Source organism: Kogia breviceps, chromosome 4, assembly GCF_026419965.1.
Source record: "Kogia breviceps isolate mKogBre1 chromosome 4, mKogBre1 haplotype 1, whole genome shotgun sequence".
NCBI lineage: Eukaryota > Metazoa > Chordata > Mammalia > Artiodactyla > Physeteridae > Kogia > Kogia breviceps.
Genome location: NC_081313.1, coordinates 171487026 through 171514089, shown reverse-complemented (window position 1 = coordinate 171514089; position 27064 = coordinate 171487026). Strand labels below are relative to the sequence as shown.

The following is a 27064-nucleotide window of genomic DNA, read 5'->3' as shown; positions in this document are numbered from 1 at the left end:
ACCTGCTAATGCAGGGGACACAGGTTCGAGCCCTGGTCCAGAAGATCCCACATCGCGGAGTAACTAAGTCTGTGTGCCACAACTACTGAGCCTGTGCTCTAAAGCCCGTGCTCCACAACGAGAGAAGGCAGATTCTCAACCACTGCGCCACCAGGGAAGCCCCAGATCAACACATTTTTAAAATCGAAGTTGACTGTATTCAAGAAATCTCTCCTCTAAGCTGAATAAAGCTGGGTAAACGGCAAATGGAGACACCGTATGACAGGAGCGCAGTGTTGCTGTGAGTAGAAACAACTGCACAGCCAGAAAGGACAGAATGAAGGCCACTTTCCCACATTCTTTTGAGGCACCAAGATCCCACAGGTCAACATGGGAAGATACGGCCTACCCTCTGAAGGGGATGGATGAGTGGATGGTGGGAGGAAGAGAAGTCACAGGTAGTTACGGAGAAAGCAGGAGCCCTCAGCCCTGGAATCCAGACACCCCCCCCTCTCCCAGTTATGCCTTTTACAGGACCTCAAACGACTGCTTCTAGGCTCTGGGCCTCTCCGCCTCTCACCTATGACTCCCCTCATCACTGATGGGGGCACAATACCCTCCAGACCCTTCTCAGACTTCCGTGTTCTGGGAGAGGATGCCTTCCAAGATTTCCTCAGAGACCAAACTTCCGATTCTTAAGGAATGCTTCGACTGTTACCTGGACCCTCCCCTATGCCCGAGTCAGTTAAGAAGGGAGCGTTCAGGCTGATGCTCCCGGGGCTGAGCCCTGAGGAGCTAAAAGCTGCAGGACTCACTGGCCGACCTGGGGGCGTCCCCAGAGATGCCAAAAGGTGACATCCTGCTGCAAACCTGAAAAATTTGGAGGCCCTGTTGCTCCTGAAAGAGGCAACTCTCGGAGTACCCAGAGTGGAGTCCTAGGCCTCTGCCTGACACCAGAAACATTAAGTACGGTACGGGGCGAGTTCCCTCGGGTTCCCTGAGAGGCTCACGTCTTCGGGGTCTTGCTACTGTTGCGGAAGTCACGCCCCAGGTCCCGGAGGAGCGGCGCCGGCGGCCCCCGCCCGCCAGCGTCGCGACCCGTCAGCCCAAGCTCGGAAAAGAGCCTGCGCCTCCACCCTCGCGGCCCGGTCCGCGCTCACCGCCTTCTCCAGGTGGCTGCGCGCCTGCTCGCTGTTCTTGGTGTGGTGGTAGAGCACGGAGCCGAGCTGCAGGTGTGTTCGGGCCTCAATGCGCTGCGGCGGCTTGAAGGGGAACACGGCCTGCAAGCAGTGCACACACAGGCGGATCTTGGGCGGGCTGGAAGTGCGGAAGTGTTCGGCAAAGCCCAGGAGCGCCAGGTACCACGACTCAGCCGCCTCGGCCTGCGCTGCCTGGGCCGCCGCAGCCTGAGCCGCTGCCGCCGCCTGAGCCGCCATTTTGGCCTCCACAACAACAAGCGGCCGCCACAGGGAGGCGGAAGCAGGCGCGCGGGGCGGGGCCGGGAGAGCCTCACGTTTCTCGCGAGAGCTGCTGTACAAAGCATCCTGGAATATGTAGTTTATATTTGGATTGGCCGCGGCGCCGGGAAGGTCTGAGAAAAGGCGACACCCTCTGGTCCGCGGGACTGTGACCAGAGATTTCCGATGGACTGAGGTTTGCATTCCTGGGGTGAAGACCCCAGGTGTCCAAGCAATGGCAGGGCGTGGCTTGCCGACGCGGACTACATTTCCCATCAGGCCATGCGTACTATAACAAGCGCCCCCCGCCCCCTCCGCCCCCGGTGGCGCCGGAGCATTGTGGGATTGGATGAGTCTCAAGATGGACAACCGGGATGTTGCAGGTAACAGCCCCCGCCTCTCCGCAAGCGTCTGCCTGGGTCTTCGGGCTATGAGTCTTTGCTTCGCCCTACCGTTGGACCTACCTCAACCCGCCGGCCCTTAGCCTCAGCCTCCCGGAGGCTGGAAGAGGCGGCTTCTGCACCACCCCCGTCTCCCGAGACCCCAGACCCAGTTACCCCGCCCCCGCTCCCCACTCCCCACCCCCACCCCGCTGGTTTGCTGAGGACGCCAGGCTTTCCTTAAAGGCCGCCACCGGGATCTGCCCTGCGCCTGCTTTCCGAAATAACCGCCTTCAGGGCTGCTCTGAGCTCCGCTCCCTGAGCCAGTGGCAACCTTGGGCTGTCCTGCGCCTCTCTTCGTGGCAGCTCCTGACTGGGCTGTATCCCGCTTTCTGGAAAAGCTTGTTTTTCCTAACTGCACTCGGCCTCCCTCTACACATTTTCCTGGGTCTTTAGAGCCCCTACTTTACCACAAGCTTTATTCTTCCCCCCCAGCCCTAGCCCCCCCCAGACTGGGATACATTGAGGAAATATTCACTGTGTGCTAGGCACTGTGCTAGTTGCTGAGGATGTAGTGGTAACCAAAACGGGGCCATGCCTTACTGAAGGCTACTTTCTACTGGGGCATCACAATGCACGAAAAAGGACATATTTACAGAGAGTGAATTATAATGATATGAGAGAGTGGAGGTGCAGGTTGCTGATATTGGGTGGTCAAGGAAAGCCTTCTTGAGGAGAAGATATTTGAGATGAGAAGATGCCAACTATTGGAAGGCCTGGAAGGCAGAGCCTTCTATGCAGAGGGGGACAGCAAGTGCAAAGGTCTTGAGAGCTTGTCATTTTGAAGAATGCCAGGGATGAAGTGGAAGTGGGGAGGGGAGCCATCTCTGGCAGGGTCTTGAAAATCGGCTTTCAGAATTTGGATTTTATTTTGAGTCCCATGGGGAACGCTCGAGGTGTCTTCTCCATCTCCACAGCTACCACCCTTGTCTGAAGACACCATCATCTTTTGCTTGGAGCCAGTAAGCCTCCTCATTGGTCTCCTTGCTGCCTATGCACTCTGTCCAATCAGTAGACAGAATGATCTTAAAAATGAAAATACCAGTTGGATCTTATCAGCTTAATACTCCCCTGTCACTTCCTAAAACCCTTTAAGTAAAACTCAGACTCCCTATCCTGCCCTACCCCCGCTAGCCCCATTCCTGGAACCGTCTTCTCTGACCACATTGGACCCCTGCTTCTTACTCTGCCCAGATCACTCCCCATGTGGCTTTTCAGGAAGCTACCTCTTGATCTTTCTGGTTTTAGCTTAAATGTCCCCTTTTTTAACGGTTATTTTCTGGCTGCCCTAGTTGTATAGGTGATCCTCTGTTATGCTTTCTCATCTTTTTTTTTTTGTTTCCAGCGGAGAGCTCTTATCATGATTTTGCAACTACTTTTTTGTTACAAGTCTTTTTTGTTGTTGTTGTTACAAGTCTTTTGTCTCCTCAGCCAGAGGTGAGTCCCACATGGGCAGAGGCCCCTTCTGTCTTGATTAGCACCTAGTACAGCATCTGGTGCATAACTCAGTAAATGTTTGCTAAATAAATGAAGGAACAGACTGTGAATGTCAATCTGAATGTCAGTTGCTGCAGGCGGCAGCATCTGGGCTGCTCCCATAGCAGCCGCTGGGCATGTTTTTGGAGCAAAGGTGATTTCTGATGTACTTCTTTTCCGTCCCCAGGAAAGGCTAACCGGTGGTTTGGGGTTGCTCCGCCCAAGTCTGGAAAAATGAACATGAACATCCTTCACCAGGAGGAGCTCATTGCTCAGAAGAAACGGGAAATTGAAGCCAAAATGGAGCAGAAAGCCAAGCAGAATCAGGTGGCCAGCCCTCAGCCCCGGCATCCTGGCGAGTAAGTCTACCCTGAGGCTGGATTAGGGTCTTCGAGGCTCACCAACAGAAGGTTTTGCTTGCGAGAGTAGTCGAGGTGTTTCTGCATCTAGCCACAGCCTGATGGTGCAAGGAGGAACGCAGGTGTACTTTCAGGAGGCTGTGTGGCAGGAGAGAAACAAGGGGTGTATGGGAGCCCCGAGGATGGCTGCCAACTCTTTCATTCAGTGGTTATTTTTTTATTTTTTATTTTTTTGCGGTATGCGGGCCTCTCACTGTTGTGGCCTCTCCCTTTGTGGAGCACAGGCTCCGGACGTGCAGGCTCAGCGGCCATGGCTCACGGGCCCAGCCGCTCCGCGGCATTTGGGATCTTCCCAGACCAGGGCATGAACCCATGTCCCCTGCATCGGCAGGTGGACTCTCAACCACTGCGCCACCAGGGAAGCCCGCTACTCAGTGGTTATTTACTGCTGACCAGTTGTGGGCCAGTGGGCAAGAATACAGCATGGAGCAAAAACCCAGATTCCATCTCTGCCTTTATGGGGCTTACAGTCTACTTGTGAAGGGGAGTCCCAGTTATACCCCTAGAGCTTTAGTAGGTAACATGAGGCAGTGTGCTCCCAGATGCAGCAGCTGCCGTAGGGATGCAGAAGAGACTCTGCATTCTGAAGGCCCCAGGCAGAGCCAGCCCTTTGAGGAAGCAGGAAAGGACTGCAAAGGGCAGAAGGGAGGCGAGCCCCTGTGTGTCACGCAGCTCGAGCTGCTGCACCAAAGGGGCTGTTTCTGAGCCAGGAGAGAGAGTTTCCTCCTGACTGTACTGAGAAACTCTGAGGTCACCCAAGAGTTTTGAGCAGGGGTGGTGTGATCATGAGGGTACCCAAGAGTTTTGAGCAGGGGTGGTGTGATCCAGGTGACAAGATCCAAGAATTTCAGGCTGGAGATTGACAGAGGCAATCCCCTTCCTCTGCAGTCTGAAGTGTGGAGCATGTTAGCCCTCCACTAAGGCTCTGTTCCAGCTCCCACCTTTTCTAAGAGTCCGTGGCTTCTCCTTGAGGGCAGGACTTAGACTTTATTCTTGTTGGAACCTCCAGGGTGTTCAGGAACACAGGGACTGGATGTTGAGTGATCTGTGGTTGGGCTTGTGGGCTGTCACCCCTGGGCTTATGGAAGGACTTGCACAAAGATGGGAAAGGCCTGTAGGACTCTTTCCAAGAGGGCCCCCTGGAGGCTGCTGGATCTCAGCGCCAGGATCAGGCAGCCAAAAAGGAACATCAGGTGGGTGGGTGCAGAGTACAGGTAGCTTTGAAAATAAGGTTGTTTTCCCCATTGTAAAAGCTTAGAACACCTTAGAATTTCGTGCTGCAGAAATAAGAAACATTCAGGTTGCCTCAAGAGAACCATTTTGATATATTCCCTTCCCATGTCATTGCTTTGTTTCACTAAATTGTGGTCTATTTCATAAAGGAAAAGCTTCCCCCAAACCCCGCGTTACAACTCTTTAGAACCGTCACAGTTTTAAAGTTTTATTTATTCATATTAAGATATGACTTACATGCCATAAAATTGACTTTTTAAACTATACAATCTAGTGATTTTCAGTATATTCACAGCATTGTGCAAGTATTATCACTAATTCCAGAACGTTTTGTCACTCCAGAAAGAAACCCCATGCCCATTAGCAATCACTCCGCGTCCCCTCTTCCCTCAGCCCCTGACAACAACTAATCTACTTTCTGTCTGTGTGGATTTACCTATTCTAGATATTTCATGTAATACGCGGCCTTTTGTGTCTGGCTGTTTTCACTGGACATGATGTTTTTCAAGGTTCATCAGTTTGTAACATGTGTCAGTACTTCATTCCTTTTTTTGGTGGCTGAATAATATTCCATTGTGTGGATGGACCATGTTTTGTTTATCTGTTCATCAAAAGCCATCATTTAACAGCTGTGTGATAACCCCTGCCTTTTTTAAAATAGATTTTATTTATTTATTTATTTATTGGCTGTGTTGGGTCTTCCGTGGCTGTGCGTGGGCTTCTTATTGTGGTGGCTTCTCTTGTTGCGGAGCATAGGCTCCAGGCGCGCAGGCTTCGGTAGTTGTGGCTTGCGGGCTCCAGAGCTCAGGCTCAGTAGTTGTGGCGCATGGGCTTAGTTGCTCCGCGGCGTGTGGGATCTTCCCGGACCAGGGCTCGAACCCGTGTCCCCTGCATTGGCATGTGGATTCTTGACCACTGGGTCACCAGGGAAGCCCCTGCCATTTGTTATGGGTGGTTTTCAAGTGGGATTCGTGTGCTGACATGCTGCTGACCCGAAGTGTTTTTTGGGGGGGTTTTTTTGGCCGCACCGTGTGGCTTGTGGAGTCTTAGTTCCCTGACCAGGGACTGAACCCGGGCCCTTGGCAGTGAAAGTGCGGAGTCCTAACCACTGGACCACCAGAGAATTCCCCCGAAGTATTTTCTTGTCCTTCACTGTCCCTGCCTTCTTTCTGTCCCTCCTGAGAGAGGTGCACACAGCATGAGGACAGGGCCAGGGTCACTAGAAGGCCCTGCTTGTTTAATGCCAAGGCTGGTTATCAGCAGAACTTTCTCTTTCATATAAAATAACTTTTACTGCCTTTTCTCTCTCTTTTGTTTTTTAACTTTAAAGATAATTCATATATGTGGTAGAAAACCTGGGAAGTAGAGGAGAAGAAAATGAGGAAGAATTAAATCAGTTGTAACCCTGCAACCCAGAGGCAAGTGCTGGTTGCATTTTGATGGATTTTTGTAACAATTTTTCAGTTAAATATATTTTTACATAAGTAGCACCACCCTGTAGATACTGTTTTATATCCTGCCTTTTTGTTTTTCATTTAACGTTGTGCTTGGTTGCTTTATTTATACGACTTTAACTTTTCAGGGGCCACTCCATCTGCCCTGTGGGTGTCTCGTAATTTATTTAACCAGTGCCCCTTGTTGACTACTTAGGTTTTTTTCCACTTTTACTTCATTAGAACGGATTTCTAGGAGGATAAAACTTTACTTTAAAGGAAAAAGTTCAGACCTGTGGGCTCCCTGAGCTTTTCCAGTTATTGGGTGTGTCTGTATGATGGATGTGCCCCTAAAAGCAGCACAAAGGAGGAGTTTCTGAGGTTAGAGCAAGATAGTATGCTGTAGGAAAAGATGAAAGAAGTAGAATATATGCTATGATCACAGCCTTATTTCCTCTATTTCTAATCTAAGGGGCAAATCAAAGAAGTATATCAAAGTATTAATTGTGGCTCTTGTGAGGTGAGGAGACTTTTTTAGGGTTTTCTCCTTGCTTTCTATATTTCTGTTTTTTTCCACATTCCCATTTGCCCATAATGAGCCTCTATCAGTTTTTTGATAATAAGGAAAAATGAATTTGAATTAAACATTTAGGCCCCTGGGTTTGCTCTTGTGTTCACTAAAAATAAATTTTTCTTTTTTCAAAATAAAACATATTCTTTTCAAAAAGAGAAAGTAATAAAAATATCAAATTCCCCTGTAATTCTCCCACCAAGAAATTGCTCTGCGTATTTTCCTCTGCACATGTGAATCCCACAGAAGCGCTGGCTGACCCAGGCATTGAACTGCGGTCACACGCGGGTACAGACACAGGCCCTGCCTTTGAGAACTCTTCAGTCTAGCTGGGAAAACAGACGTAAGAGTCAGTGATAGCCCAGATGATTTGTTAGCAATAAGTACAGCGGGTGCTTCTGAGCCATCTTCTTGGGGAGGCCCTTTGGACCTGGAAGGTCAACCTGTGGGTAGAGAGAACACCAGCACAGGTAGGATTGCTTTGACTAGAACAAGATCGTTCCATCTTACCACTCTGAAGACTGCTCTGAGCACTCAGTTGTTCCCTGGCATCTTTGGGGGCCTGTTTTGGGTCCCCTTAGGTGAGAACACAGGGATGGGGGTGGGACTGAGGCTGGCAAGGCGTGCTCCCTCCCGTCTTCTCAAGGCTTACCCTGTCTGTCCTCTGTCTCGGGTCTAGAATTGCAAACGCACACAACTCTAATGTTTCCAACAAGTTTGCCAACGACGGCAGCTTCTTGCAGCAGTTTCTGAAGTTGCAGAAGGCACAGACCAGCACAGGTGAGTGCAGTTCCCCCTGTCTCATCTCACCTCCTCCTAGAGCTCCCCCTGCTGGCTTTCTCTCCCAAGGGTCCCTCAGCACCTCAGAAATGGCAGGTCCCACCTTAGACTTGTTCCTCTCACCCCTCGTTCATTGAGTGCCCTCATTCTACTAGTCCTCACACTAAACACCCAAGGGGAGAGTGCAGACCTTGCCTTCTAGATGCTTACCCCCAAGAAGTGGAGGCAAAGAAGCCAGGTTTCGATCCAGACGGTAGGGGCCAGGACTAAGCATGCCCCAGGGTTGTGGGACTGAGGCTTGAGTTAGAGTGGCAGCCCAGGTGCAAGGAACAGGACCCTCTTCGGGTGCGCTTGGCCCACAGGAGCCCCATGGGACATGCCAGGTGTGAGAAGTACCACCTGTGGGAAGCGCACATGTATCTGTGGTTGTGCAGTTTACCAGTCTCATTTTTACTGTAAGAAGATTACTGGTGAAACAGCTGACCTTCAGCTTTTGTCACGTTTCCCAGGTAACAGTAAAGACAGTTAACCCAAGGCCAAGTTTGCCCACAGAGAGGGAGAAAGGGCTATATGAGCTCTTCACTGCAGGGTCTCATGCCATGAGTTGTGTTTGAAAAGTTCCAGATAGACTGGCTCCAGCCCACTGCTGACAACCAGAGGGAGTGGGTATAAGCTGGACGTGGGGATTCAGGTCTTATCCGGAAGAGCTGCAGCATCCCTAGTCTGTGGATATAGGCCTCAGAGGCACCTACTGCCAGAGTTGCCACCTGCAGAGTCCCGGGCTGGGTGACCACAGTAGGTTCTTCTCTGAGCCTCAGGGGTCCTCATCTGTAAAATGGGGCTGGCGTCCTCTCTGAGTGCTTCTGATCACGCACTGCCTGCCAGTGCTGTGCTAGAAGTTAAGAACCCAGCCACTTGGGGCTCAGGGCATGCAGGTTAGGCAGGAAGATGAGGAAACCCCCACCACAGACCTTGAGTGTGGGTATCCTTCCTTGTATCCCAAGATGCCCCCCCGAGTGCGCCTGCTGCCCCGCCTCGTGTGCTCCCTCGCACCGGGAAGAGGCCCCCCCTCATCAGTAGTCCGCCGGGCCAGATGAAGAACTACGTGCATGCCAAGCAGCTGCCTGTGGCCAGCCGCCCGAGTGTCTTCCAGTCTCCTGATGAGGACGAGGAGGAGGACTATGAGCAGTGGCTGGAGATCAAAGGTGAGGTGCAGGGGCTGCTGCCCTCCTTCCACAGCTGCTCCTCCTGCTCCACAGGCAGCGCCCATGGTCACTGGGGAAAGCAGAGCCAGGGCTGTGGGGTGCTTGGGGCTGTGGTCAGGGTGTGCCTCCAGGCTGAGCCTTCAGGATGAGGGAGGTGAAGGAAAGGGTGGTGAGCAGAGCATGGGGAGCATGGAGGGGCTGCAGAGTGTGGGCTTCATCCTGGGAGCTGTGGGACCCGTTGTCTACTTGTGTGGGGGCTGGCCTCCGGGGGGAGGGGCGTTCTCAGGGGAGTGTTCACTTGTGCCCTCCTCATCCGATACTAGAAGAGGAGCTCCTCAGTGCGGGTACTCGTCTCCACGAGTTTGGGCCAGAGGTATGAGTGTGCGGGTTGGAGGGTGTGCTCTCCTGCCCAGGGAAGGACAGTCGTTGGCCTTGGGTGAGCCAGTTCCAGCCCCATGGTGGAGGAGGGCGGAGGAGGGCGGAGGAGGGTGGTGGTGGTGGCACTCCTAGTGCATCCAGCCGTGTCCATATTCAGAATGAGACTTTGGTGCTGTGTGGAAAACGAGCTATGTGAAGTCCTGGCCCTGGGCCACCTCTGCTCCAGGATGGCTAGCACAGTCAAGTCTCCCTGACAGGACAGACTGAAGTGACTATATAATCATGCCATGACAGCTTCTAGGCCTCTTGTTCTGGATGAGGGTGCCGGCTTCAGACCGTGCATCTAAACAGATCAGTGGCCAACCTCGAACCTTGGAGCATTAGTCAGAATGGAGTCAGTAAGTGTGGTGTTTCCTCAGAGAGGGGCCCTGGCAGTTCAATGGTACCCTGCTGGGAACTGCCACTTTATGAGGGGCAGTGGGTGTCTCAAGACCCTTGAGGCTTTTATGGCCTGCTGTTAATATAACCTCAGAAAAGCACCTGTACTTGTAAAGTGACCAGGTCAGGGTTGTTGCCAGGCATGTGGGAGGAGGGTGAGGCTTAGGGAAAAGGTAGACACAGAATGTCTCTGAGACCTCTTATAGGTCCTCCTTAGGCCACATGTTGTACCCTCCCCACCCCCGCGAGCTTCCTGGCAGTACAAGCAACAAGGGGAATAAGAGTGGCCACAGGCTCAGTGTCTGGCCCCATTGCCAGGAGGAGCAAACATTCCTAAGCACTGACTGACATCAAGAAATTTCTTCTGGGAGTTTTCATATGAGGGATGTGAGCTGTATAGTGGCTGACAGTCTCAGAAACAGGCTAGCAGTAAATACAAAAGCAAGTTCCATGTGGCTCAAAGTGGGGGCGAATACAAAAATATATTTTTTAGTGGTGTTCACTGAAAGTGCTTCTGAGGTAGCAATTAAACCCGTCGCGGTGAGTGTCCCTAGCTCCCAGATGTTGGTCTGGAAACATGTTCTCACTCACGGAAACCAGAACTTGTTGGAGAAATGGCTGGCTCTAGGTCTGGGCAGGAAGCGTCTGAGATGATCCTGAAGTGCCCTGTCCCAGCAGATATCGAGGAGGCCGTCAGAGACTGGGGTCATGTCCAAAGGCCTCAGAAGCCAGCTTGAAGAGGCTCCACTGACCACAGAGGGGGTGATTGAGCCTCTGTGATGATATTAATTGTGTTGGATTGAAACCCACTGATATCTTTAAATCAGAGTTTGTAATGATATTTTTAAAAAAGAATTTGTCTTTGAAGGATGAAAGGGAGTTGATTTATTGTACTGAACACTGGTTAAGAAAGGAATTGAGCATTCCACAAAAGGAGGGGGAGGCTGGCTATGTTTTCCAACATCTCCCTGCCAGCCTGGGGACTGGCTTGGCCTTTGGGAGGCTCACACACTTTTCTCCCTCCAGCATGTCTCGCAAAGGCTGTCTAGACCGACTCACCCCTCATCATGGTGCTTTGTGCATGGACCCGGGACGCCCGACAACCTCCCGCATTTCACCCTCTTCTCCCCCGACCCCTCTGTCCTTGTGGTCCGTAGAGAGAGTGTGCCTGTTGACTGTGGGGTGTGTGAGTTGAACCCCAGTACTGACAGCCTCCTTAAAGTTTCACCCCCAGAGGGAGCCGAGACTCGGAAAGTGATAGAGAAATTGGCCCGCTTTGTGGCAGAAGGAGGCCCCGAGTTAGAAAAAGTAGCTATGGAGAACTACAAGGATAACCCAGCATTTTCGTAAGTATTCCTGGGAGGGGAAGGCCACTGCTACTTAATGTTCTTGCCACATGTTAGTACATGCAAATGTTCTTGTAAAACCCTGGTGGTGACTGAAGCTGGCCGGGGCTGGGTGCTTAACTTGCGTGGGCCAGATACTGTTCTGAGAGCTTTCTGATTCACACCAGAGGTAGCAAGGGCCCCCAGTGTGGTGTGGAGACTTATTTTGGGGCCCCATCAAGGTGTCTCTGCTCACCAGCTTGCTTTTGCACAGTATGTCTTCAGAAGCTGCATGGGTCCACCCATCCCCGTTGCTCATTTTCCACTCTTTGTTTTACAAAACTCCTCTCCAGGTTTTTGCATGATAAGAATAGCAGGGAATTCCTCTACTACAGAAAGAAGGTGGCTGAGATAAGAAAGGAAGCACAGAAGTTGCAGGCAGCCTCTCAGAAAGGTAGGTGGCTGAAGGGGGTGGGAGGTTCTAGGGAGGCGTGTGGACAAACCACGCCCCAGGTGGAATCGGGGTTCCTTTCCTGGAACCCGTCGTGGCGTGGGGTGGCGTTGACAGTGCAGGTCTTTGCCCTCCCAGTGAGCTGGGGTCATGGTGGGACCAGCACTGCCCTCCCTGCCAGTGCTCTTGAGGAGTGGGGAGGTCTAAGAGTCAAGGTAAAGGTCAAGGTCATGTCCAGGAGCTCAGCCCTGTGCATGTAAAGGGGGCACAGGGGAGGAACACTTGCCCCTTGGTTCATGGTCACTTTCACAAGTGCCAGTGAGCACCTGCTGCATGTTGGGCACTGAGGACACCTAGAGACAAATGCAGTGACTGACACTTGTCGAGGGGGGCCAGGAGACAAAAATGGTCAGCTGGTGGGATGAGTGTCAGGGGAGGGTGAGATGCTGCCTGGTCTCCAGCTGTAATGAAGTGAAACCCCAGCCACGTGCTGGTGGGCAGCAGGGGGATTGATGTTTAAGCCAAATGTGGGCTACAGACGTTGGTTCATCATGTCTGTCACTTGCAGTCCCTTGCCCTGACCTTCTTCCCAGGAGAGGCGGGCCAGGCCCATCCCCCCATGTGACCTGGCGGGACAGCTGCCAGCAGAAAGACTGAGGTGGGGATTCCTATCTCTCCTCCAGCCTGGACCCAGACTGTCCCTCACATTCTGTTCCCACGTCCCAGTGTGGGTCCAAAACCCCCAGACATATGGGGTGGGAAGGGGTCGGGTGTTGGGGGCAGAAGCGCAAGATATATTATTATATTAATTCAGGTGTTTGGTTCCAGTGCAGTAATCTGATTCCCATTTGCCTGTTTTTCTTTGTATTGTTCCTAAAATAAACCCCTCTTGTTGCCCGGGGTTCTTAGCAGAAATTAGGCTGTTGGGTGTGGTGAGTTGAGCTCAGTACTGACAGCCTGCTTAAAGTTTCACCCCCAGAGGACGAAGAGGTCAAGAGCCTCGCAGAAAAGTTGGCCAGGTTCATAGCGGATGGGGGTCCCGAGGTGGAAACCATTGCTCTCCAGAACAACCGCGAGAACCAGGCATTCAGGTAAGCGGGGGGCGGGGGGGAACCCACTGGAGAGGTAACCTCTCACCCTAGTCACAGCTCCCCCGCTGAGAAAACGGGCTTGGTGTGGTGTTGAGATGTGCTAGGGTCCCATGGCAAGAAGTTGGCAGGGCCAGGACTCAGGTCCAGGAGTTTCTGACCACAGAGTTTAGCCATGCCACCCCATAGGCATTCCCCAAGTGCACATCGGTGCCTTGAATCATCTCTGAGGCAGGTGTGTGGGGACCTTTGGGGCCTTGTGTTTTCCAGGTGCCTCATGGAGAAAGTCTCTAGCACTTGCCTTGCTCCCTTGTAACAGAATAGGCCAGGCACTCGAGCAGAAACTCATCGAATCGTTGTTCACTGTTTGCATCCTGAGGGTCTCATCTTTATGACAAGGGAAATAGCAGGAAAGCAGGGAATGTGATACCTCAGGCTCTGGGGAGGGGGAACCCACAGCCTGTGTGCAGGTTCCACAGAGTGGGTGGGACAAGCATCCTGGCCTCCCTGCTGTCCCCAGCCACGAAGTCACACACCACTCCCTCAGGCTGGGTCTGTGCTCCCCCCGCTCTGTCGTTCATTGAGTGGGTTCAGCTCCAGCTCTTTGTGAGGGAAGGTGGAATGGGGGGGCCGGATGTTGGGGTGTGGGAGGGGTGGTCACTGCTGCAGGACGGGGGCTGGCAGAGGTTTGTGAGGTGGACACTGAACCTGTTGTGGAGGTGATGCACCCATGAGGACACTTTTGGCCACGAGTACACAAGTCCCCACTCAGTCGGTGAGGAGATGCCATGGCGCTTTTAACGAAAGTGCTCGAGCAGCAGCCATCTGGGCTGGTTGATTCTGCAGCTCTAGACACCATCAGGGACTCAGGAAGAAAGAAGAAGGTGTGGATGCTGGGCAGGCGGCCAGTCGCATCTACTACATGTGAGCCAGCGTGAGCTAGACACGGAACAAAGTGAAGGGCGTCTGGAGGGACTGCCACGCAGGAGTGAAGCGGCAGAGATGGCGGGCGCTGTGCCACCTTGGCGGGGGAGCAGGGTGAGCGCTGACGCAGTGCAGATGGGCCTTGGAGCCGGGCTGGGCTGGGTCCCAGAGGGCTCGGGTGTCCACTGAGAGCTTTGGAGGGTCTGCATAGGGAGTGACAGGGCCAACTGTTCTTCCAGGATCATCTGGCCACAGTTGTGGAGGGTGGTCAAGCACACCAGGTCGAGGCACATGGGGGCAGAAGGGAACCGTCGGGTGGGGCCGGCCGGGGGTGGGGAAGGGCTGCTGAGGGTTTCAGGTGTCCCTGTGTCTGGTACCTGGGCAGCTAGGAGCTTTCATAGGGGCTGTGGGGTGTTTGAGTCTAGAGTTCAGGAGACCCAGGATCTTCTCACAACTCAGGGATATCGGCTACCACTCTGCACTACCCAAACCAGTGTTGCAGTGTTACGGTCTAAGTCACTATGTCTTTTTTTTTTTTTTCTTCATTTACCTAAGTAGGTTTATTTAAACAGGAAACTTAGTGTACTGTCATTCAGCGTGACAAGAGCTGACAAAAAAATCTACCTCAGGCAAAGTGGGCGAGGTAATGGAATTTTGCACAAAACCCCCAGCGCAGGTGGCTCTCCCTGGTCACAGGGGTCCAGGGCTCAGCAGCTCCAGCCGAGCCTTTTCCCTGGGGTCAAAGCGAAGAGACATTAACACCACAAGTGACTCAAGGCCCTCCCTGCAGCTGTTGCGCCTTGTGGGGGCATTACTGGCAGGCATCCAGCTTGTTGGGTGTGGCTTTGATGGAGGCTACAGGGTGACTGCCATGGATAAGGACAGAGCCTGGGGGTGTCTGGCAGAGAAGTAGCTGAAGGTGACCAGCGTGGTCTGGGGGAGCTCATTTCAACACCAGAGCTGAACTACAGTTGGCACTCCACACACGGGGGACATAGTAAACGAGGGAGGATCAGGCGTCCGGGCCTGGGCAAGGCATGCAGGTTCATACCAAGCAGACTGTTTCATCTTCACGTGGGGTCAGGCGCAAGGCAGCTCCTCTCACCCCAAATCTAACAGCCACCCCATGTTCCTGCCGCTCTGGGCCCTTCCCTTCTGATTTCCCAGCAGCTATGAGTTTTGGGAAACAATTGTAATAGCTGTGCTCATCTGTAAAGAAGCTGGAAATACCTGTTCCTTTGACCAGTCATTCTACTTCTGAGATGCCATCCCCAGAAATAATGTTACATGTATAGCACTGTCGTAGTTTTGGAAAATTAGTAACACAATGAAAGTCCAGCCCCAGTGGGCTAAACTCCTATAACTGCATCTCTGCAGTGGAATCGTGGCCATCGGAAGGCAAGTTGTTGAAGGTGGTAGCAGCCAGCACACCTCAAGCCCCATGTGACTCTAACACATCACGCCGGTGAACCATGTTGTTCTTTACAACAACCCGGCATGTTGGCCTTTAACAGGTGAGCAAGGCAAGGAGGCCAGTTGGTGGAGATGCCTTCACTACCATGCTACACTGCATTCTAACAGGAAAGCCTTATGTTCTCGGGTTAAGAAATTCTTAAAATATCAGGATACGGAAAATAGAATCACAGCTCTTCAAATAAATCTGCAGTGGAAAAAGTCTGGAAGGAAAAGACACCAAAGTGGTAACTTTGGTTATCCCTGTGGGTGGGATTACACCAGTCAGAGGGGGTCTTTGTTGTAGAATCCCCTGCCCCTGTGCCTGGGGCCCATAGTGAGCTGTTATGCTCCTCACAGACAGGCATACCCATGGGGGGCTCTTGGGTGCTGCCTCTCAGGGCATCTTGGAGGAGAATCAGCATGAATCAGCAGCTGAGGCCAGGAAGAGGCAAGCTCGTGAGCCTAGAGGAGACCCACCCCGTTAGGAGCTGCCCCCCTGCCCCAGTGGGCGAATTCCCCAGTCTGCTTTTCTTGGAGGAACCAAATCACTTTAAATCCATGTCCTGGTTGCTATGAGTCTTTTTTAAATTCAGCCATCTGCTCCCTTCCCTCTTTAAACGACTTCTTGCTTTCGTCTCTTAATTTTTTTTTTTTAAGATGTTATTTTTTGAGCAGTTTTAGGTTTGCAGCAGAATTGAGGGGAAGGTACAGAGACTTCCCATGTGCCCCCTTCCCCAACACATGCAGAGCCTCCCCCATTATCAACATCCCCCACCAGAATAGTGTATTTGTTACAATTGATGAACCTTTGTTGACACATCATGATCACCCAAAGTCTATAGTTAGGGGTCACTCTTGGTGTTGTGTATTCTGTGGGTTTGGACAAATGTATAATGATATGTATCCATCATTATGATATCATACAGAGTATTCTCACTGCCCTAATATTCCCTGTGTTCTGCCTGTTCATCCCTTTTTCCTCCCTAACCCCTGGCAACCACATAGTTTTGCCTTCTCCAGAATGTCATATAATTGGAATCATAGTATGTCGCCTTTTCAGATTGGCTTCCTTCACTTAGTAATATGTATTTAGGGTTGCTCTGAGTCTTTTTTTGGCTTGATAGCTCATTTCTTTTTAACACTTAATAATTTTCCATTGTCTGGATGTACCGCAGTTTGTTTACCCATTCACCTCCTGCAGGACATCTTGGTCGCTCCCAAGTTTTGGCAATTATGAACAAAGTTGTTGTAAACATCAGTGTGCAGGGTTTTTGTGTGGACATAAATTTTCAACTCTTTTATACCAAGAAGTGTGATTGCTGGATTGTACAGTATATTTAGTTTTGTAAGAAACAGCCTAACTGTCTTCCAAAATGGCTTGTACCATTTGCATTCCTTGCAGCAATGAATGAGAGTTTCAGTAGCTCCATATCAACATTTGATGTTGTCAGTGTTTTGGATATTGGCCGTTCTTATGGATGTGTAGTGATATTCATTGTTTTGATTTGCATTTTCCTGATGACATGAAGGGAAGTATCTTTTCATAATGCTTATGTGCCATCTGTAAATCTTTGGTGAGATGTGTGTTAAGATCATTGGCCCATTTTTTAATTGGCTTGTTTTGTTTTGTTTTGTTTTGTTTTTTGTGGTATGCAGGCCTCTCACTGTTGTGGCCTCTCCCGTTGCGGAGCATAGGCTCCGGACACACAGGCTCAGCGGCCATGGCTCACAGGCCCAACCTCTCAGCGGCATGTGGGATCTTCCCGGACCGGGGCACGAACCCGTGTCCCGAACCTGTGTCCCCTGCATCGGCAGGAGGGTTCTCAACCACTGCGCCACCAGGGAAGCCCTGGCTTTTGTTGTTGTTGTTGTTGTGTGTTAAAAGTTCTTTGTATATTTGGGGTTTTTTTGTTTGTTATTTTTGTTTGTTTTTTTTCTGGCTATGTTGGGTCTTCACTGCTGTGCGGGGGCTTTCTCTAGTTGCAGCGAACGGGGGCTACTCTTCATTGTGGTACGCGGACTTCTCATTGCAGTGGCTTCTCTTGCCACGGGCATGGGCTCTAAGCGTGCGGGCTTCAGTAGTTGCAGTGCATGGGCTCAGTAGTTGTGGCACACAGGCTTCGTTGCTCTGTGGCACGTGGGATCTTCCCGGACCAGGGATCAAACCCGTGTCCCCTGCATTGGCAGGTGGATTCTTAACCACTGCACCACCAGGGAAGTCCCCTTTGTATATTTTGGATAGCAGTCTTTATCAGATGTGTCTTTTGTAAATATTTCTCCCAGTCTGTGGCTTTTTCTCCTCATTCTCTTGATCTTGTCCTTTGCAGAGTAGAAGTTTTTCATTTTAATAAAGTCCAGCTTATCAGTTGCTTTCATGGATCATGCCTTTGGTGTTGTATCTAAAAAGTTATTGCCATACCCAAGGTTATGTAGGTATTCTCCTATGTTTTATAGTTTTATGTTTTATGTTTAGGTCAGTGATACATTTTTAGTTAATTTTTGTGAAGGTTATGAGGTCTGTTTCTAGATTCTTTGTCAGGTTTTTTTTTTTTGCATGTGGATGTCCAGTTTCAGCACCATTTGTTGAAAAGACTGTCTTTGCTCCATTGTATTGCTTTTGCTTCTTTGTCAAAGAACAGACTATATGTATGTGGATCTGTTTCTGGGCTCTTTATTTTGTTCAGTTGATCTCTTTGTCCATTCTTTCACTAATACCCCACTGCCTTGATTACTGTAGCTTTACAGTAAGTCCTGAAGTCAGGTAGTGTCAGTCCTCCAACTTTGTTCTTCTTCAGTATTGTGTTGGCTATTGTGGGTTGTTTGTTTCTTTATATAAGCTCTAGAATGAGTTTGTCAATATCCACAGAATAAATGATTTTGACTGGAATTGCATTGAATCTAGAAATCAAGTTGGGAATAACTGACATCTTGACAACATTGAGTCTTCCTATCTGTGAACATGGAATAGCTCTTCATTTATTTAGTTCTTCTTTGAATTCATTCATCAGAGTTTTTTAGTTTTCCTCATATAGATCTTGTACGTATTTTGTTACATATTACCTAAGTATTTTATATGGGGGGATGCTAATGTAAATGGTATTGTGTTTTTAGTTTCAAGTTCCACTTGTTTGTTGCTGGTATATAGGAGAGTGATTGACTTTTGTATTTTAACCTTGTATCCTGCAACCTTGCTATAATAGCTTATTAAGTTCTAGGGTTTTTTGGTCTATTCTTTCATCTGTGTTTTTTATATTTATTTTTTGTCATGCCGCATGGCTTGCAGGATCTTAGTTCCCCAATCAGGGATTGAACCTGGGCTCTCAGCAGTGAGAGTGCAGAGTCCTAACCACTGGACCACCAGGGAAGTCCTTCATCTGTTTTTTCTATGTAGACGATCATGTTATATTTCTTCCTTCTCAGTATACCTTCTACTTCCTTTTCTCATCTTATTTCATTAGCTAGAACTTCCAGAATGATAATGAAAAGCATTGGGAAGGTGCGATATTCTTGGCTTGTTTCTGTTCTTAGTGGAAAAGCTTGAGGTTTCTCATCATTAAGTATGATGATAGCTGTAGGTTCTTTGTAGATATTCTTTATCAAGTGGAGGAAGTTCCCCTGTACTCCTAGCTTACTGGGAGTTTTTCTCATGAATGGGTATTAGATTTTATTAAACGCTTTTTCCACAGTGATTGATATGATCATGTGATTTTTCTTTTTTAGCCTGTTGACCTGATGGATTACATTACTTGATTTTCTTTTTTTAAAAATTTATTTTATTTTATTCATTTGTTTAGTTTTTGGCTGCATTGGATCTTCACTGCTGCACGCGGTCTTTCTTTAGTTGCGGTGAGCGGGGGCTACTCTTTGTTGCAGTATGCAGGCTTATTGCAGTGGCTGCTCTTGTTGCAGAACATGGGCTCTATGTACGCGGGCTTCAGTAGTTGTGGCACACGGGCCTCAGTAGTTGTGGCTCGCAGGCTCTAGAGCTCAGGCTCAGTAGTTGTGGTGCACGGGCTTAATTGCTCCACGGCATGTGGGATCTTCCCGGACCAGGGCTCGAACCCATGTCCGCTGCATTGGCAGGCGGATTCTTAACCACTGCGCCACCAGGGAAGCCCACATTACTTGATTTTCAAATGTTGAACCAGTCTTGCCTGCCTAGGATGAATCCCACTTGGTTGTGGTGTCTATTCTTTTTATGCATTAGTGGATTAGGTTTGCTAATATTTTGTTGAGGATTTTTACATCTGTGTTCATGAGAGATGCTGGTCTATAGTTTTCTTTTCTTGTAATGTTTTTGTCTGGTTTTGGTATGAGGGTAACTGAGTAAGTTAGGAAATATTCTCTGCTTCTGTTCTCTGAAAGGGATTGTACAGAATTGGTAAAATTTCTTCCCTAAATGTTTGGTGAAATTCATCAGTGAACTTTTGGAAGGTTATTAATTACTGATTCAATTTCTTTAATTAAAATAGGCCTGTTCAGATTGTCTAGTTCTTGTGTGAGTTTTGGCAGATTGTACCTTTCAAAGAATTGGCCCATTTCATCTGGGTTATCAAATTTGTGGGCATAGAGTTGTTCATAGTAATCCGTAGTAATTTTAATGTCCATGGGATCTGTAGTGATGGCCCTTCTTTCTTTTCTGTTGTAATTTGTGTCCTCTCTCTTTTTTTCTTAGCTTGGCTAGAGGCTTAACGATTTTGTTGATCTTTGTTTCTTTTAACGTTTACAAATGTTCCACACTGGGTTTTCTGAAGGGTGTACATGCTTGTACCATGACCCAGGAATACAAAGAACATGACACAGTCTCCCCATCCCTCCATCCCACCCTAGGATGTTAGCAGGATTGGGAGTCCTCCCATCCCTCTCCCATCTCTGACGTAGACATGTAGAAGTAGTATGTGGATTTGTTTTCTGCTGACTTCCTTTTATACAGAAGGAATTTACAGCATCCTCGAGCCTGCATTTTTTTTTTTTTTTTTTTTTTTTTTTTTTTGCGGTATGCGGGCCTCTCACTGTTGTGGCCTCTCCCGTTGCGGAGCACAGGCTCCAGACGCGCAGGCTCAGCGGCCACGGCTCACGGGCCCAGCCGCTCCGCGGAATGTGGGATCTTCCCGGACCGGGGCACGAACCCGTGTCCCCTGCATCGACAGGCGGATTCTCAACCACTGTGCCACGAGGGAAGCCCTCGAGCCTGCATTTTGCTTTTGTAGTACAGCGTTGTGCCGTGACTGTCTTTCCAGGTTCATGAGTGCAAGTCTAGCCCCTTCTTGTCAGGGGCTTTGTAATCTCTGCTGTGCACAGGTTTTGCTATGTGGAAATGGTCTGTGACTCTTCCCTCTGGTGTGGACTCTAGAAGTGGGACTGTTGGCTCAGTACATGAATAGTCTGAGAGATGCTGGGCAGGTGCAGAAGGAGCTGCAGCCTCTGCCGGCTATGAACCCAGCACCTCCTGCTCTGCACTTGGGGACCAACAGCTACCAGCAAGGCTGTTAGTGAGCTCCCTGTCTGTTCCGATGTTTAATGTCTTTGTTTTGTCTCTGTCCACTGTTGATGCCTCTCAAGGGTGCATCAGAAAGGAGCGCAAATATGCCCAGCTGTCAGGTTTGGGACAAATTCTGCCCTTTTTGGCACCAGGTGTCTCTCGCAACTCAGGATTTATTGATTTGTAGGCACTGGTGCAGTCATCTAGGACAGCAGGGGAAGAAGCCTGGCAGAGCCTGGGGAAGGTCTGAGAGAGCCCGCACCTTTTCCTTTGAAGCAGGAGATCAGTGATTTTGTGACAGGCATCCGATAAAGATGGGGTAGGGGCTTGGAGTGGCCCTCAGCTCACAGGAACAGCAGCACGACAGGCTGTGGCCATGTCACACTGTTCATCTAGTTTGGGCCACCAGCACCAGCAGCCCCTGAGGCCTGGCAGGGCAGGGGTCACGATAGAGACCTCCATCTTGACATGACCCTGAAGTGACCTAGCTGACCCCCGTGTACCTACACAAGGCCCAAGCTTCTTCTGCCCTAAATCAGGGGTAGGGGGCTGAGGCCCAATGACGGTGTGCCCCCCACTCTCTTTTGCAGCTTTCTGTATGAACCCAACAGCCAAGGGTACAAGTACTACCGCCAGAAGCTGGAGGAGTTCCGGAAAGCCAAGGCTGGTCCCACGGGCACCCCCACGGCACCTGACCTTGGACTGAAGCGCAGATCTCCTCCTGAGACCCCGTTGGGGTCCATGCCCACCGCCACTGCCTGCCCTACCTCATCTGTCCCCTTGCCCAACGTCAACCCATCTTCAGCTGCCCCAGGGAAGCCGGCCACCACAGCCAACATGAAGAGGAAGCGAAAGAGCCGGTGGGGTCCTGAAGAGGACAAGGTGGAGCTCCCGCCTGCCGAGCTGGTGCAGAGGGACGTGGATGCTTCTCCCTCGCCTCTGTCAGGTGGGCCTACCCCCTCCCTCAGCCTCTTGGGGAGGGTCTGGCATCTTTCACTGAGCGTAATGTTTTCAAGGTTCATCTGTGTTGAAGCACATGTCAGAATTTCATTTATTTCCACAGCTGAATAGAATTCCAGTGTACAGATAGGCAGCATTTTGTTTATCCATTCATCAGTTGTTTAGAAGCTTGGGTTATTTTCACTTTTTGGCGATTGTCAGTAGTGCTGCTGTGAACATTGGCCTACAAGTACTGTTCGGATTCCTGATTTTGATTCTTTTTTGTGTATACCTAGGAGTGGAATCACTGGGTCTCATGATAATACTGTTTAACTTATTGAGGAATTGCCAAACTGCGTTCTGCAGCAGCTGCACCATTTTACATTCCCATCAGCAGTGCACAAGGGTTCCAGTTTCTTCTCATTCTCACCTTATTATATAGCTATTCTAATAAGTGTAAAGTGAAATCACATTGTAGTTTTGATTTGCATTTCCCTAATGACTAATGGTGTTGAGCATCTTTTCATGTGTTATTGGTCAGTTTATAGTTTAGTTGGAGAAATGTCTATTTTAGTCCTTTGCCCATTTTTTAATTGGGTTGTATGTCTTTTTGTTATTGAGTTGTAGGAGTTCTCTATATGTTTTAGATATTAACCCCCATTCAGATACATGATTTGCAAAAATTTTCTCCAGTTTTGTGGGCTGTAGTTTCATCCTCTTAATGTCCTTTGATACACAGAAGTTTTAAATTTTAATGATGTGCAATTTATTTTTTCTTTTGTTGCCTATGATTTTGGTCTTAAGAAACCATAGCCACATCCAAAGTCTTGAAGATATGCCCCTATGTTTTCTTCTAAGAGTTTTATAGTTTTAGCTCCTAAATTGAATTAATTTTTATATATGTTATAAGGTATATGAGGTATATAAGGTTATAAGGGTCCAGCTTCATTTCTTTGCATGTGGAGATCCAATTTTCCCAGCACCATTTGTTGAAGAGACTATTGTTCTTTCTCCATTGAATGGTCTCTTGACACCCTTGTCAAAAATCCCATAGATGTAAAAGTTTATTTTGGGGCTCTCTGCTCTATTACACTGGTTTATATATCTGTCCTTATGCCAGTAGCACACTGTTTTGATTGCTGTAGCTCTGTGGGAAATTTTGAAATCGGTAGTGTCAGTCTTCCAACTTTGTTCCTCTTTCTCATGCTTTGGCTATTCGAGGTCCTTTGAATTTTTGTATGAATTTTCAGATGGGCTTTTCCATTTCTGCAGAAAACATTATTGGGATTTGATAGGGATTGTATTAATCTGTAGATTGCTTTGGGAGGTATTGACTTGTTAACAACATTTAAGTCTTCTGATCTGAGAACATGGGATAGCTTTCCATTTACTTAGGTTTTCTTTAATTTCTTTCAATGTGTTTTGTCTTTCTGTTGTACAAGTCTTGTACCTCTGTTAAGTTTATTCCTAAGTGATTTACTCTTTATGATGCTGTTGCAAATGGAATTTTTAAAAAATTTCCTTTTTGGATTATTTGTTGTTAGTATAAGAAATACAACTGATTTTTTTTGTGTTGATTATGTATCTTTTATTTTTTGCTAAATTCATTTGTTAGGGTAACAGTCTTTAGGGTTTTCGACACATAAGATCATGTCATCTGCATATAAGGATAGTTTTACTTCTTCCTTTCCAATTGGATGCCTCTTATTTCTTTTTCTTGCCTAATTGCTCTGGCTAGGATTTGCAGTACTGTGCTGAACAGAAGTGGTGAAAGCAGGCATCCCTGCCTTGTTCCTGATCTTAGGGAGAAAGCTTTTGTTCTTTCACAATTGAGTATGGTGTTGTATGTTTTTAATAGATGGCCTTTGTCATGTTGAATAAGTTCCCTTCTGTTCCTAGTTTATTGAGTGTTTTTATCATGAAAGAGTGTTAGATCTTGTCAAGTGCTTTTTCTACATCAATTGAAATGATCATGTGGGTTTTTCCCTTCATTCTATTAATGTGGAGTATTACATTGATTGATTTTTGTATGATGAAATCACCCTTGCATTCCTGGAATAAATCTCCCTCCGTTGTAGTAAATAATTAGTTTACTAGTTATTTACATGCTGTTGGATTTAGTTTGCTAATATTTTGCTGCATATTTCTGTCTGCATTTATACTCATAAGGATTATTGGTCTGTAGTTTTCTTATATTGTCTTTGTCTGCTTTTGGTATCAGGATAATGCTGACCTCATAGAATGAGTTAGGAAGTGTGTCCTGCTTTAACGTTTTGGAAGAATTTGAGAAGAATGTGTCTTAACTCTTCTTTTATTTATTTATTTATTTATTTATTTATTTATTTATTTTTTAACTCTTCTTTTAAATCTTGGGTAGAGTTTACCAGTGCATTTATCTGGTTCTGGGCTTTTCTTTGGGGGGCTGGGGAGGGGAGAGTTGATTATTGATTCAGTCCCCTTACTTGTTATAGGTCTATTCAAGTTTTCTGTTACTTCTTGAGTTAGTTTTGGTAGTTTGTGCCATTCTAGGTGATCCAGTTTGTGCCATTCTGAGTATTATGATGAAATCTTGTGCTGTCTGTTCCACCCTGCCTGGGATGTGAATCATCCCTTTGTCCAGCATATCCCACCCATTTGTCACCAGTAGTCACTCGGTTATCAGATTGACTGTCATGGTATTGCAGTGTTTATGTTCAAATAACCCTTATTTTACTATTTTACTTAATAATGGCCTCACAGCACAGAGTAGTGATACTGGCAATTTAGACATGCCAAAGAGAAGCCGTCAAGTATTTCCTTTAAGTGAAAGGGTAAAAGTTCTTGACTTAAGCTGAGGTCTCCAAGATCTATGGTAAGAACAAATCATCTATCCATGAAATTGTGAAGAAGGAAAAAGAAGTTTGTGCTAGTTTTGCTGTCATACCTCAAACTGCGAAAGTTATGGCCACAGTGTGCTGAGTGCTTAGTTAAAATGGAAAAGGCATTACATTTGTGGTAAGATATTTTGAGAGGGAGAGAAAAACCACATTCACATAACTTTTACTATAGTATATTGTTATAACTGTTCTATTTTATTATTAGCTATTGTCATTAATTTCTTACTGTGCCTAATTTATAAATTAAGCTTTATCATATGTATGTATGTATATATAGTATACACGGGGTTCAGTACTATGTGTGGTTTCAGGCATCTACTGGGGGGATCTTGGAATGTATCCCTTGCAGATAAAGTGGACTGCTGTATCCCCCTATTGTTTTAGTAGTTGAGTCTTTTCTCTATTTTTCTTAGGCAGTCTAACTAAAGATTTGTCCATTTTGTCTGTCTTTTCAAGAAACCAACTTTTGATTTCATTGATTTTTCTCTTGTATTTTGTATTTCCTGTTTCTTTTATCTCCATTCTAATCTTAATTTCCTTCATTCTGCTAGCTCTGGAATTAGTTTGCTCTTCTTTTTCTAGTTCCTTAAGATGTACAGTTAGGTATTGATCAGAGGTCTTTATTTATTTATCTGTCTATCTATTTATTTATTTATGGCTGCATTGGGTCTTCGTTGCTGCACGCGCGCTTTCTTTAGTTGTGGCAAGCTGGGGCTACTCTTTGTTGCAGTGCGCGGGCTTCTCATTGCAGTGGCTTCTCTTGTTCCGGACCTCGGGCTCTAGGCATGCGAGCTTCAGTAGTTGTGGCACATGGGCTCAGTAGTTGTGGCACATGGGCTCAGTAGTTGTGGCACACGGGCTCTAGAGAGCACAGGCTCAGTAGTTGTGGTGCATGGGCTTAGTTGCTCCGCAGCATATGGGGTCTTCCCAGAGCAGGGCTCGAACCCGTGTCCCCTGCATTGGCAGGTGGATTCTTAACCACTGCACCACCAGGGAAGCCCTATCTTCTTTTTTAACGTGAGCATCTACAGCTATACATTTCCCTCTTGGCACTGCTTTTGCTACACCCCATAAGTTTTGGTGTGTTTTGCGCTGTTGTGTTCATTCATCCCTAAGCATTTTATGATCTCTTGTGATTTCTTCTTTGACCCATTTGTTGTTTAGGAGTGTGTTTAATTTCCACGTTTGTGAATTTTCCAGTTTTCTTTCTATTACTGATTTCTGGCTTTATTCCATTGTGATCAGAAAAGATACCTGGTATGATTTGTCTTTTAAAATTTATTAAAATTTGTTTTGTAGCCTAACAAATGAGCTATCCTGGAGAATGTTCCATGTGTACTTGAGAATACTGTGTATTCTGGTGGTGTTGGATTGCATGTTCTATAGATAATCTATTAGGTCTGGTTGGTTTATAGTGTTGTTCAGTCCTCTATATCTGTATTGATTTTCTATTTAGATGTTCTGTCCATTATTTAAAATAGGGTATTGAAATCTCTAACAATTACTATTGAACTGTTTATTTCTCCCTTCAGTTTTGTCAATTTTTGCTTCATTTATCTTGGGGCTCTGTTGTTAAGTCTGTGTATATATTTAATTGTTACAGCTTCTTTCTGTATCAAATCTTTGTAAATATGTAACATCCGTCTTTGTCTCTCATAACCTTTTTTGATTTAAAGTATATTTTGTCTGATACTAGTATGGCTAGTGCAGCTCTGTCTTGGTTACTATTTGCTTGAAATTTCTTTTTCCTTCCTTTGACTTTCAACCTACTTGTGTCTTTGTATCTAAAGTAAGTCTCTTATAGACAACATATAGATAGTCCTGTTTTCTCCCTTAAGCTTTAAAGTACTTGGATTCAGTTTTGTCCTAGAAACTCAGGAAATGCACAGTGATAAGAACAATAATTGTTACAGTCAATTTTGCACAGTGATATCCAGCTTCTCCCTCCTTGACAGCAGTTTCAGGGACAGCCAACATGTGGCCTCATTTCTCATTTTCTACCACAAACCCATAAGGGTGGGGGTCTGTTGTCATCACATTTTGCAGATGATGTTGGTGACTGATAATTGGCTGTCTCATGCTGTCTGTCTGACTCCCTCACCACGCAGCCTGCACCATGGGCAGAACCCTCTCAACGTCCCTCACCCCTGACTTCACTGGAGCTGGACACACAGGCACAAAGAAGAGTCATATATGCCCTGGCACCAACACCCACATTTGCCACACAAGGATGGGCTGAGGGGGAAGGCATCTCCCCCAGGTCACAGGGCTGGCCTGGCCTGTTGGCCCTGCCCACCCAGCTCTGAGAGTGGTCTCTGGCTGAGTGCCTCCCTTGGCCAAAGAGAAAAGCTACTGACTGAAAAGTCTGGTATTTCCTGGGGCTCTAGATAGCACCTCTACCCAGGGTTGAGGGTGCCTAGGGTCAGATTGCTGCTCAAGTGCCAAACCTGGTGCCCACTGTAAAGGAGGGTGCTCAGATGTGAGGGCTCTTCTGACGCATGCACACCCCCACCTCTGAGATCATGTCCGCAAGGTCCAGCCCCAGCTTCCAGGTCCTTCACATTCTAGGGGACAAGTACAGGCTCCGAAGTCTCAGGTTCAGACTCAAGCCCCACTGGCCCACATTGTCCCCAGGGGAGCGTGGGCAGCCCCCACCTGCTTGCTCACTGGTGAAGTCGCCCAAGGAGGAAAGGGACTGTGGGTGTGATCCAGGCA

The 27064-nt window shown here is 48.0% G+C and overlaps 3 protein-coding genes across 6 annotated transcripts in view; 2 read left to right on the top strand and 1 right to left on the bottom strand.

Annotated features, from left to right (window-relative positions):
- The window catches only part of MAU2 (MAU2 sister chromatid cohesion factor), a 32558-nt gene extending 31104 nt beyond the window's left edge, over positions 1 to 1454 (bottom strand). For both annotated transcript variants that reach the window (XM_059063396.2, XM_059063398.2), the window contains exon 1: positions 1140 to 1454. In XM_059063396.2, coding sequence (XP_058919379.1) covers positions 1140 to 1415 — 276 coding nt within the window. In that variant the 5' untranslated portion in view covers positions 1416 to 1454. The remainder of the gene's footprint in view (positions 1 to 1139) is intronic.
- SUGP1 (SURP and G-patch domain containing 1) overlaps positions 1140 to 27064 on the top strand; it is a 30322-nt gene continuing 4397 nt past the window's right edge. The window contains exons 1-8 of one of the 3 annotated variants that reach the window (XM_059061074.2): positions 1140 to 1819; positions 3540 to 3711; positions 7688 to 7788; positions 8793 to 8993; positions 11044 to 11155; positions 11488 to 11588; positions 12553 to 12676; positions 21125 to 21480. In XM_059061074.2, the coding sequence (XP_058917057.1) occupies positions 1786 to 1819; positions 3540 to 3711; positions 7688 to 7788; positions 8793 to 8993; positions 11044 to 11155; positions 11488 to 11588; positions 12553 to 12676; positions 21125 to 21480 (1201 nt within the window). In that variant the 5' untranslated portion in view covers positions 1140 to 1785. Of the gene's footprint in view, positions 1820 to 3539; positions 3712 to 7687; positions 7789 to 8792; positions 8994 to 10835; positions 11156 to 11487; positions 11589 to 12552; positions 12677 to 21124; positions 21481 to 27064 lie in introns of all 3 variants that reach the window. The other 2 variants (XM_059061073.2, XM_067032559.1) reach the window with 2 other exon arrangements.
- The window catches only part of HAPLN4 (hyaluronan and proteoglycan link protein 4), a 36417-nt gene continuing 23351 nt past the window's right edge, over positions 13999 to 27064 (top strand). The window contains exon 1 of the mRNA XM_067032560.1: positions 13999 to 14002. The gene's annotated coding sequence lies outside the window, so the exon portion shown is untranslated. The remainder of the gene's footprint in view (positions 14003 to 27064) is intronic.